This window comes from Cordyceps javanica, chromosome 5, assembly GCF_051103115.1.
Source record: "Cordyceps javanica chromosome 5, complete sequence".
Taxonomy (NCBI): Eukaryota; Fungi; Ascomycota; class Sordariomycetes; order Hypocreales; family Cordycipitaceae; genus Cordyceps; species Cordyceps javanica.
The window spans coordinates 3024323-3036459 of record NC_139299.1 but is presented as its reverse complement, the minus strand read 5'-3'; the positions used below and the strand labels follow the sequence as shown (position 1 = coordinate 3036459).

Genomic DNA, 12137 nt, shown 5'->3' with positions numbered 1-12137 from the left:
AGCAAGGACGACTCCAAATTTTGTGGAACACGTCTCCAAATGTCCGCCCAGTCCACAATGGAAATGGTGGTAATATTTTGGTCTGGTAAGCTGGCAGGCTGGATGAGGAATTGTTGGGTGGAAAGCTGTTCCAGTTTGCTAGCTGCGAAGCACTCCATACCTAGTTAACTGGGGAGTAGAGCAATTCTCCAAAAGATGGCGGGTCTGCGCTAGGCGAACGGACCCCGACACCGGAATAGGTGCTGTATGTTGCGTGTAAGGGTGCTTCCTTTTCTTATATTCCTTCTTTCCTGTTCGCAAGGTTAATACTGGAGCTTTGGTATTGTGGTCTGACTTGGCGCAGTATTGTATGTGCTGCAATGAAGAAGAATCTGTCGAGGAATCAAGAGATATAAAATGCATCAAATGACTACCAGTAACACGTCGGCGACAGCTGGAACAACTCAGCAGGGGCTGGCTAGGCGGCGCAGGGCTGCGACTGGTTGCTTGGCGGCAGAAGCGCATCCCGTAGCCTCCAAAACCAGGATGACCATGCGGTAGCTGTGGTGGAGCACCGGGAGCAGCTGGAACTTGGACCATCTAATATGGGTTTCGAAGGTGCCGAAGAAGTCGAAGAATTTTCTTGGTTGTTCATTTTGTTGTTCTTACCATGGAAGAGAGGAGGGCCTTTGCTAATTTGATGAAGGTAACGTTTGATGGCATCCAAGGATGCGGAAAGGGGGCCAATGTCGTGCTGTCTCGCGGTCCTGGAATTCGGCCAGTTTGATATCGGACCAGGTCTAAAGGGGAAGGACGGGAAGCGGCTTCTAGACGGAAATTGTAAGAATAGCAGCTGTCAGTTACTGTTGGCATGTCGCAGGCCTTTGCTCTGAAACGCCGATGGCGGTCTTGTTGCTGTTATTGTCTGCGATACAGGCAGCGAATCAAGCAGCCGTCAGGGTTTTCCCTTTTATTCCTCTATCATTCTTTGCTTCCTTTCTTGATTTTGCCATGTTACAGCGTGCCCGGGATGGTGTTCCGGACGCGGGTGTTTCGTCTGGTTGACGGGCATGCAGGGGCCGGGGGGAGCAAGGAAAGGGAGGGAGGGGGTGGTGGTCAAGGGCTGGCTGGGACAGGTGGCCTGGGCGTGATGGCGCGAGCCTGAATATTGTCGTAAATGGCATGGATTGATGGGAGGAACAGGGAGGAAGAAGACGATGAAGAAGAAGAATTAGGAGAAGGAGATGAGGAAGCTGAATAAGAAGAATAAGGGCAAGGGTTCTTTTGAGAGGGGGAGGAATCGGGGTGTTGATGCCCGACCAAGACCAGCAAGCAAGCAAGCAAGCGGCAGCCATCTGGCAGCTGGCCGGTGGCGGTTGGCAGCTGGCAGCTGGCAGGGGAAGCTGAAGAGCAAACGCCGATGAGGGAGAAAGTGAGATGGCCTGTGCTTTGAAGAAGTGACTGATGGTACGGAGTAGTTACTGATGGTACCAGTAAGTTACTGGTAAGTCACTTGAAGAAGAGTCAAGAATGTGATGAGCGCCGAGGGTGTGCGTGATTTGGCCAAAACGGACGGAACCTGGCGAGGGAGATGATGGATATCGGAATTCTGGATTCTCTGAGTAATTTTCTGTCACAATGATTTTGAAATCATCTTTATCAATTACTCTTTGATATTACATACGAGGATCAATCGCCGGGCGTCATGTTAGGAGCTCTCCGGTAACTAGTCTATCATCGTCGGACACGGGAGATGGCCGGCCGGCGATGGGGTGGATGGATGGATGGTGGTGGCTGGCCGCTGTCGCTGGCCGTTGTCGCTGGCCGTTGTCGCTGGCTACCTTACCAGACGAAGACGGCGACGACGTGCTTATGGGCGTGGCTGGCTGGGAGAGAAAAGGAGGAGGGCTGCTGGAAGCAATTGGCAAAATACGGAGTAAAGTGGCGGCTTATTTGTTTATTCAATTATTTAATTATCTTCTTTTGCGTGTTTTCCCTCCTTACTTTTCCTCTATCGATTTTGGCTCTGCAGTAATCGGATGCCAACTAGTGTAATCAGTACTCTATACAAAGTTCACAGAACTCTGCGTTGAGAGGATGATTGTTTACTTTTCTTTTTTCTGTTCCGTTGTTTATCAACACAAGAGAAAAAAAAAACCAAGCTTCTTCTGTAATCCGTGCCCAAATTAAACAAATATCGGTTATATCGGCTCGTCATGTCGCGGACTAGCACGGGCTGAGTGACACGGGGGCGTCTCCCATCCCATCTTTGAGTCTTTTCTTTTTTTTGTCCCTCCCCCTGGTAGATGCAAGGTAGAGCCGTTGTAGAAACTACAACGGAGCCGCTGCCAAAAGAGGTAATGCCAGGTGGTAGCAATGTCCAGGGCGAGTACGGACATTGTACGGGTTGTCAAGGCGAAGAGAAACAAAAAAAAAAGAAAAAAGAAAGAAAGAATTACCTGTGGTGGAATAGAAAGCGAGACATGGGGGGCAGGGGGGTGGTTGTCAAGGTTGTTGTGATTGTCGTGGTCGTCGTGGTTGTTGTACCTGAGAGTTCGGAGTACTGCGCACCAGTAGATCAGTACTTCAGTACCTACCTACTGATACTAATAAGTAAGGTAGCTGTGGTTGGGGCTGTTTACTTCGTTTTTCCTTCTGTTCCCCTTTCTGAGCTCAATCAGCTAAGTAAGGTAGGGCGCATGCCCAACAAATAAAGCAGCTTTGTTTTGCAATACATCAAGTATCCGTACAGTATAAGTTTTTTCAAGATTGCTGCCCTTTTTTTTTTTTCTTCTTTTCTTCTGCAGCCAATTCCTCGTTTTCGAAGACGGATGAGGCTTTTTTTTTCTTTCTTGTATTCGGAAAAAGAGCACACGACAGCCACAGCCAAGTGCCTTCTATCGAATACTGCCACCTAGGTACTCCGTAGGTAGGTAGTGAGCAAGTACATAGGTAGGTACTGGTAATAAGTAGTTGTCAAATTCAGTCATGAATAAATCCAGCAAATAAATCAACGCAATTACTCCCTCTCCATTACACAGCTATTAGTACTACTACTACTCCGCACAAGTACTTGGTAAAATAGACTCCAGTCTTCTCCAAATTTCATCTCCATTTCCCTCTCGGCCTCTCTGTCCTCTCGTTTCCTTCTGCTCGCTTCCTCCCTGGCTCTCCCGGAGCCGCCCGTATAGAGGTCGTCGCGATTTTGCCCGGTCGTCTCTGCGCCCGCGCCCCCCTGCTGGTCATCAGAGGTACTGGATACGCAGTGTAAGCATCATTGCAGCCGACGTTTCCACTCACCCGACAAGTAACAGCTACATGACTTTTTGGCCCCAACACACACACACACACCCAACTAGGCACGCCCCCCCCCCCCCAAACATTCCACACCCAATTTTCCTTTTTCACCTGCTCCTCCGTACTTGCTCCGTGACAGTAACAAGACAAGAAGAAAAAAGCTTCATCTGTCTTCCTCTCTTATCCTCACCCCCTCCCCTCCGTCCTACTCAGTACTCATCCTTCTGCTTTCTTTTCCCTTGCTCTTCTCCAAATTTCGCTGCCCGCCAATTATCATCTCTTTTTTTTCCCGCATCAATGCATCGTGGGGTTGGCTCGGCAAAGGCACTCCCTCAACTCACTGCCGCCTCCAATAACCACAACATTATTATACTTGGCTTCTCCCACGCCTCTTCTCTTAACTTCTCTTTCCCTCTTCTTCCCCCTTCCTCCACCTCCTCTTCTTCTCCTTAAAGACTCTTTGCTTTCACCTCTAAAAAAAACTTCGTCTGAAAGGTCCAAAAAGAAGAAGAAAATAAAAAAAAGTGCTTCCTTTCCAAAGCTGGCGCTGCTTCTATTCTTCTCCTCCGGTACCATCCTCGCCGTCGTCCTAGCTGCTACTCTCGACTTGAGTCAATACACGCTTTATTATACAGCTCTTGAAACGTCGCCCAGACCAAACCCCTCCATCTCGTCCACCAACGATCCATCAGGTACGCTCGCCACTCCCATCCCTCTCTCTCCTGCTGTCACCAATTCCAAAACCTCGATCCCCCCGTCTCCATCAATCTCCTTCACCATCCTCCTGGCCTGCCCTTGTTCCTATTCATCCCGGCTGGCTTGTTGAGAACAACACTGGGGGTGTGGCTTGTCCCGACCAGCCAGCCTAGCCATCCTCTCTCTCATCACACGCCCCCCCCCCCCCCCCCCCCTTCTACTCCCGACTCGGAGACCCCAGGCAACTCTTACTCCAATTTTTTTCTGGATCCCCCCTCCGATGCCCTTCCGCTCTGCCTCACTTTCAATCTCACCCACCGCCCGTCGCTCTCCCACGCGCCGCACAATTTCTTCATTTTCCCCCCCTCTTGTTTTTTGACATTTGCTCCCAACTTGTTGAAACGTCCGTTGTGCTTCGTTTCTTCCTACATCACACACCCCCTTCCCATTCTCAAGCTTCCATTGCGCCAGCCATTCCCACCATCCGTGCCCTGGCGTAGTAGCCCTGTGGCGTGCCTGGTATCTGGCGTCTCCGTGCGGATTACTCTTGCAACCTCAGCTCCAACACGGACCGTCCCTCACGCACCTTGCCTCACAAATCTTCCTTCACTTCGCTTCGCCTCGTGTTGCTTGCTCCCTTCCCCACTCGCCACCGTCTCGGGCTTCATATAACTTCCCCCCTTCCCCTCCCCGCTCCCAGCCATGTCGAGGGCAAGATTCTCTGCTCTGGCCAACGCTCTAGCAAACAACCCTCTCGCTTGTCGGCCCCCATTCCCTTCGCGTGCTTCTGCTCTGCCAATGGCTTCGTCGTATCCCATCAGCACAGACACGTCCGACATTGCCACCCCTCGCTCTGCCTCCCTTTCCTCCATTGGCTCTAGAAGTTCGGCCCGGTCCATCTCTAGATTCTCCATCCGCTCTGCCTCGCAAACCTCCACCTCGAGACAGTCCTTTTCCGCTCACAGGCTGACACAACGAAACACCATGAGTACAGTCGACATTTCTGCCATCCAAGAAGCCATGAAAATGACAACCCTGGATCAACACCGCGGCTACTCGCAGGACCGCTTCGCCGAGGTGAAGCAGTCCCAGCCCACCCAGTACATGGAAGAGTCTGCTGCCGCAGGCTACCAAATCATCCGTGAACCTCACTGGAACAAGGGTATGTTTTTGTTCTTCTCTTCTCCGTGTTGCTTTCGTTGTCGTGGATTCGCCCCGTCCTGCGACCTCGACGTCTGCCAATCGTCCTCTTTCACCGCTCACACTCGTTTTCAGGTCTCTCCTTCACTCCCGAGGAGCGTGTCGCCAAGAACCTTACCGGCCTCATCCCTCATACCATGGAGAGTCTCGAGACTCAGAGCATCCGCGCCATGAAGATGATCCAGACCCGCCAGACAAACATTGACAAGTACCTTTACCTGTCCAACCTCAAGGCCCAAAACATCGACCTCTTCTACCGCCTCCTCATGGACAACATCCGTGATCTCATGCCTCTCGTATATACTCCCACCATCGGTGATGTCTGCCTGCAGTACTCGACTCTGTATACTCGCCCCGAGGCCCTGTACATCTCCATCAAGCAGCGCCGCTCCATCAAGACCATGCTCCGCAACTGGCCCTGCGACAACCCCGAGATTTGCGTCGTCACCGACGGCTCGCGTATCCTCGGTCTTGGTGATCTCGGTGTAAATGGCGTCGGCATCTCTGTAAGCGCAAACCATCTCTTGACACAGTGCTTGATCTCTCCCGCCTGTCCGTGCTAACATTGTTTCTTTTTCCTTGTCCAGATTGGCAAGCTTTCCCTTTACACTGCTGCCGCCGGCATCAGCCCCGAAAAGACCCTGCCCATTGTCCTCGACACCGGTACCGACAACGAGTCCAACCTCAAGGATCCTCTGTACCTAGGTCTCCGCCAGAAGCGTGCCCCGAAGGCCGTCCAGCAAGATTTCATGGACGAGTTCATGGATGCCGTCAAGGAGGTGTACCCCAACATGGTAGTCCAGTTCGAGGACTTTGAAAGCGAAAAGGCCTTCAACTACCTCGACCGCTACCGCAACACCCACCGATGCTTCAACGATGACGTCCAGGGCACTGGCGCTGTCGTTCTCGGTGGTTACATTGGTGCCGTCAACCTGTCTGGCGTCCCTCTCGAGGACCAGCGTCTCGTCTTCATGGGTGCCGGTTCCGCCGGTGTCGGTGTCGCAAAGCAGCTCGTTGAGTACTACACCAAGCGCGGCCTCAGCCCCAGCGAGGCCCGTGACCGCTTCTGGCTCGTAGACACCAAGGGTCTTGTTACCAAGGACCGTGGTGACCACCTTGCTGAGCACAAGCAGTTCTTTGCCCGTACAGACAACCATGGCCAGCAGTTCCGCACGCTCGAGGAAGTCATTGAGTATGTCCGTCCCAGTGCTCTTGTCGGTCTGGCTGCCACATATGGTGTCTTCACCGAGTCGTGCATCCGTGCTCTCAAGCACTCGGTCGACGGTGGTGGACCTAACCGTCGTCCTATCCTCTTCCCCCTAAGCAACCCTCTCACCAAGGCCGAGTGCACTTTTGAGCAGGCTGTCGAGTGGACTGACGGCTCCGTCATCTTTGCTTCTGGTTCACCGTTTTCCTCCCTCACCGTCGCTGGTCCCAACGGCAACGAGATCACGTACCACCCCAACCAGGGTAACAACGTCTATGTCTTCCCCGGCCTAGGCCTCGGTGCCATTCTCGCCCAGGCTACCCGAGTCACCGACGACATGGTGTACACGTCAGCCGCTGCACTGTCCAACTGCCTCAATGCCGATGAGATTGCCAAGGGCCTCATCTACCCCCGTATTGAGCGTGTCCGTGAGGCCAGCGTCATCATTGCCCGCGAGGTCATGAAGGCTGCTCGCCGCGAGGGTGTTTCCACCCTGCCCGAAGAACTCTGGAACGAGTGGGAGGAGTGGGGTGATGTTGCCCTGACCTCGTACATTCGCCAGCGCGTCTATGAGCCCAAGTCGTTCTCGGATATAAACAGCAGCCGCCTGTAATGGCACTTGCCGCCGTTGATGTTTTGAAAATTGGTGCATGTCGAGCAACATAACGCGAGGATATTAATGTATTGGCGTTTGGGATAGCTTTTCCGTTTGTTGTTTTCACGTGGTCGAGAAGCCATGTCGCTCTTTTCGGCCTCTTCTAGTTGTGGTGTCTTGACGACATCACAACTTTCCTTTTTTTTTCTATTTTTTTGCTGGCATATATGAGCGTGGATACATAGCAACACATGGCGAGTATGGACCCTAGAGGGGTGCCGATGGACGCCATCAAATAGATTTGGCTAATGCCACATTCCAGTCAGTTTTTCGTTCTTGCGTATCATGGTGATGTAGATGGAGACGAGTGACTGGAGGATGATGTTTGGGTATCCGCTGACGTAAAGTTCTCAGACGTGTGGAGGGGGTCGTCATGACGGCGGTTTCTTCTCTGGAAATTGAGAAGCCCATTCGCGTTTGCGTTCCTTGCATATCAAGCATGAGGCTCGCTCGAGACAAGACAGCCCTTTCAGGTCTTTTTGCTCATACATGATGAATCGATCCGGGCTCATCCCAAGTCGAGCTCGGGGTTTGACTGGGTGAGAATCATGCATTGGCGCATGCGTGCGTGGCTGAGGTGGCATGTCTTTGTCCAAGAACACACGCGTCCGTTTCCAGGATGTGTGCTGTCCTGCGCGCGTCGTTGAGGCGAGCAGCACCGGAAGACGTCTCACATCACACCCACGCGCATACACACACACATGCACATGATCACTAGGATGTCGGGGTAGAATGTGGTATCGGGGTAGGGGGTGCTGGGGATGGGTGATGAAGAGGCAAGTGTGTGGATGGATGGGTATGCGAGAGGACTTTCGGCTGAGTGAGTGCCTCACATCGCGATGTAGCATCCTATTCCAGAGTGCCTCACTCATGACAAAGATGATATCCGGGTATGATGGACGCGACCGATAGACAGGTCTGATGTGAGTGAGGGCTTTCGGATGAATGAGTGCCTCACATCACGATGTAGCATCATATTCCAGAGTGCCAAACGTCGTGATGCAGCATCCTATTCCAGAGTGCCTCACTCACGAAAAAGGTGATATCGGGGCATGGTGGACGTGATCGACAGGCAGGCCGTGGTGTGAGAGCTCTCGAGTCAGTGGCTCCCATGGTGATTGCAGCCTCATATTCCAGAGGACGTGCTGAACGTCGAAGAACACCTTGCGTACGAGAGAGAGCTTTCGTCGGGTCCTGTTTTTCGGCCATATCCCCAATGGATCCAAAATGCCGCCAATGGCGTGCCATCATCCGTTCACCTAACCCATCCGAAAGAGGGTAGAAACCCCCAAAAGTCCTGGCGGCCCGGGATCCCGTCGTCCAGTCTGCGTAGTATCCAGCCCGTCCTCATCCGTTGTCGGACATTCTTGTCCAGGTCCCCAACGGCCAGCCAGCCAGCCACTCCAGGCAACTCTTCTTTTTGTTTTCTTCCTCTTTTCTCCGTGCTTGTTTCAAGATAGAAGGGGAAAAAAAAAACTCCGTCACAGCCCGCCCGCATCATGCGGTGGGTTCGGCCCCGGGTTCAAGAAAGCATGCTTCGCCCCGAGTTCCTCCTCTCCCACGCCAGCGAATCAAGGGGGGCAAGTTTCCGATAGACAAAGGTTTGATGAAAGGAACCCGAAAATGCCCCGGTCGAGGAGGGAAAATATGAAAAAAAAAATCGAGGGAAACAAACATTCAACCACCAAAAAAAAATAAAAATAAAAATCGTGTAAGAAAGCTTGTTCCGTCGTAACAAAGAAGAAGAGGAGGGGAAAGAAAAAGTGGAAACGTGAATAAGAACAGGGAAACAAAACGTCAAGAGATGAGGGGGTGGAAAGAAAGAAGGAGAAAAAAAGAGGAAGAAGAGGGAGAAGCCAACGAATGGGAGAATTGGTATATCGTCCCTCGTCACCCTCCCGCATGGGCGGTTTGTGGTGCGACAACGATGGGCGAATTGTTTTAAAGGTGGTCATCTCGTTTTCCGAGCGATCTGTTTCGGAGCGCCGAACAGCCAGCACAAACTCGGATTTTGGCGCGGACAAGGACGGGCTGGCTGGCAAGCTTGCATACAAGGGGGCATGGAATGTTTTGATTGATACATTGTGTTTGTCTCTCTTTTTTTTTTTTTTTTGGCTTGTTTTTTTATTATTATTATTCTTCTCTTCTCACTCTACTTGTAGTACTTAAATGTATTCCAAAAGTGCGCCAGATATACTTTCCATGGTTCTTACAAAGTGGTCTTGCTTGTGTGGGTGAGGACTAGTAGGCATACATTGTGAATCACCAGAGAAGAAAAACAGAATTAAAAAAAAAGGCGTCATTCATCGACGTCGACATTAACAAGCGCCACCTTGCTCTCTTACAAACCTCGCAAAATTTTGGGCTCTATTTCTCCCCCCCTCGGCCCCCCCCCCCCCCCCCCCCAGGCCTGGGCTTGCAGCTATACCAACGCCTCCTGCGGCCGGGCTGGCATGTCGCCATCTGCGATACATGTGTACAAGTGTACATTTTGGCTGGGGAAAAAAATTACCGCACAAACTAACAACATCCTTTTTTTTTTTTCTTCTCGGTTTGGGGTGGAAAAGGACGGGTACGTTGCATATGCAGCCCTCTCGTTACCATCTGCACGTCGGCACATCAAATGAGAAAGAAGAAGGAAAAAACAGCGCAGAATGCAAGATTGACAGACCAAAAGGACACCCCCCCCCTCCCGGGGCGAGGCTCCGGAAGGGCAGCGGCGGGCGGTCAGCCGGGACCTCCGCAGTCAAGCGGCGCCGTGGCTGTTAGCCGATTCCGTCTCGCGGGAATGTACAGCAGTAGAGAAGCCGCCGTTTCAACACCGACGTGAAGGAGATTGTATCGAATCGAAATGCCGTACAGGTGGGTTTTTCCAATCGAATCCGAGTATTGACGAGCGATTTCTTTTCTGGTAGAGCTGCAGCATCAGCATCCGCGGAAAACATCTGCCGTGGTTGTAGTCTACCTTGAATACATCCCCCCCATCACCGCCTTACCTACCCTATGCTTCGTTGCGATGTCGCAGAAGCACAAAGCCAGTTTTGGCATGAGACCAGTCACTCCCTCCCCAACCTAATAAAGGGGATGGGTATTGATTTTTTTTTTCTTCTTTTTTTTTCTCTTTGCCTCTACTACGATGAATCTTGCCAGTAAATCTCCCCATACTCGCTGGCCCATCCTTTTCGCCGCAGGAGATGAGGAGGGCTGAAATAGAGCCAACCAGAACAAACACATTGTACTCAGTTTGACATTTGGTGGTCCCGTCGTCGTTCCGTCGGAGCCGCTTTCCCCGTCCCTTGCAAGTCCCACGGAGACGAGAAGAAAGACGAGCCCCCCGCGGGCAACCCGGACAATCCTGGCCAACCTGGGGGAGGAGAGAGAGGGAGGGGCAGGAGTCACACACACCAAAAACTACTTACTGGGGACGGGCAAATGGGGAAATGGATACAGCTAAGGACTCAAGACGTCGATGACTTGTCTTGTCAAGGAGCAGAGACGTATACGGGATTTGCCATCATCAGGTATGATGGTTGGCCAATGCAAACCTTTCTCGATTAGGCAGTATTTTCTCCAGTTACCATAACCCTGCCACCAGAAACGCTAACCCCCGCCCTCTCAAACAACCAACTACCGATCATTGTTCCCCGTTAGCGAGGACCGGGGATTATGCAAAAGGCCGACCCTGGCACGGCTGCGCCCATCGACGAGCTAAGCTGAAGGTCTTGCACGGGGGGAGGAGTATTGAGATGCATGTGAAGAAATGAGAAGACAAAAGAAACTAGCTAGCGTTGGGTCTACTGAGTACCACAGGGGTCGTGCGGGCGCACAGCCAGCAGCCTTCTTGGGTTTTGGCTCCAGAAACTGGAGAAGACGGGCTAGGTTCAGGTCCAAGATCACGGGGGTGGGAAAGGGGGAGAGATTGACGAAACGGAGTTTTTCTTCAGGTCAGCCCTCTTCTTTCCTACCCACCCCTTTCTTCATTGAAATTACACGAGCCCGTACTTGCGTGTTTGTTGAGAAGGGGACAGGGTACGTCAAAGGCGGGGAGGGGGGGGGGGGAGAGGGCATGAAGTTCAATATGAAGATCAAAGCTAAACAAGTGAAATTTTGCGAAAAGAGAGCATCTGACATGTGAAGAGCGTTGGATCATCATCACCAATCCACCGCAAAGTACGCCAAGTCTTTTTTATTATTGGTTGTGCTAAATAAGAAGAGATATATGATGATCACAAGCAAATATCAGATCAAATGTCCATATATTTCCCCAGGGGGTCGAAATAGCAGTTTTCTACTGGTAAGGAACGGGGCCGAGATAGGGTGCTGAACTTTTCCTGCAGCATCTGACGCCTCTTTGTTTCCTTATTCTTCTGTTTCCCACGGAGCAGGCAAGCGAGTCTCCGTGGGAAAAAAGAAGAGAAACTCGTTATTCCCACCGCCTTGGATGGGATTGGCCATGCAGAACTCAAACAGAAAGCCCTGTTTTTCTGTTGGGGGATGGAAGAGGGGGGGGGTTACGTCGTTTGGTAGCCTTGTCACTCGCGTCTTTGATGCACAGATGCATTGAACAGATCCACACCCGGCAGTCCTCTGCGTGGCACTCCACAAATTTCCGGTGCACGGGGGAGAGGTGGTCTTTGACACACGACATCGTGATGGAGTTTTGGGATGGGCGGTACATGCTAGCAAGAGGGAACGGGGCTGTCTAAAGATGGGGCGAGGGGAGAAGCTTCCACTCGTGGCGATGTACTGTATTCGGCTCTCGGGGGTGCAGTGGCAAATGGGATAGGTGAGCGCAAGTTTGAAAGAGGTCAAAGAGGTTAGGGGGAGGGAAAAAAAAAAAGGTAAATGGTACGACGAGTCGGGCAATGTGCGTGTCCCGGAGCTCCGGAGAAGGTGGACCCACCGAGACGCCGATGGCGACCATGGCCATGACGATCTAGACTTGCGGTCGACACAGATGGACAGTACCCAAATGTTTTTCGCAGCCATCCTTGCTGTACACGCCCTTGAGTTGGGTAATGGAATGAAACGGGTTGAAGGAGAAGAAGAAAAGTGAAATTTGCCTGAAGCGAAAGATGACGGGAGTTGGTTTTCTTCGGTGAA

General features: G+C 51.9%; 1 protein-coding gene across 1 annotated transcript; it reads left to right on the top strand.

The window, feature by feature from the left end:
• Positions 1 to 4674: 4674 nt before the first annotated feature.
• Positions 4675 to 6992, top strand: V2A60_008129 (uncharacterized protein; the record flags this gene model as incomplete). The annotated part of the gene is made up of 3 exons (XM_083259405.1): positions 4675 to 5134; positions 5248 to 5678; positions 5760 to 6992. The coding sequence occupies 3 exons, from the start codon at positions 4675 to 4677 to the stop codon at positions 6990 to 6992; spliced, it is 2124 nt and encodes a 707-aa protein (XP_083115531.1).
• Between the last annotated feature and the right edge of the window lie 5145 nt (positions 6993 to 12137).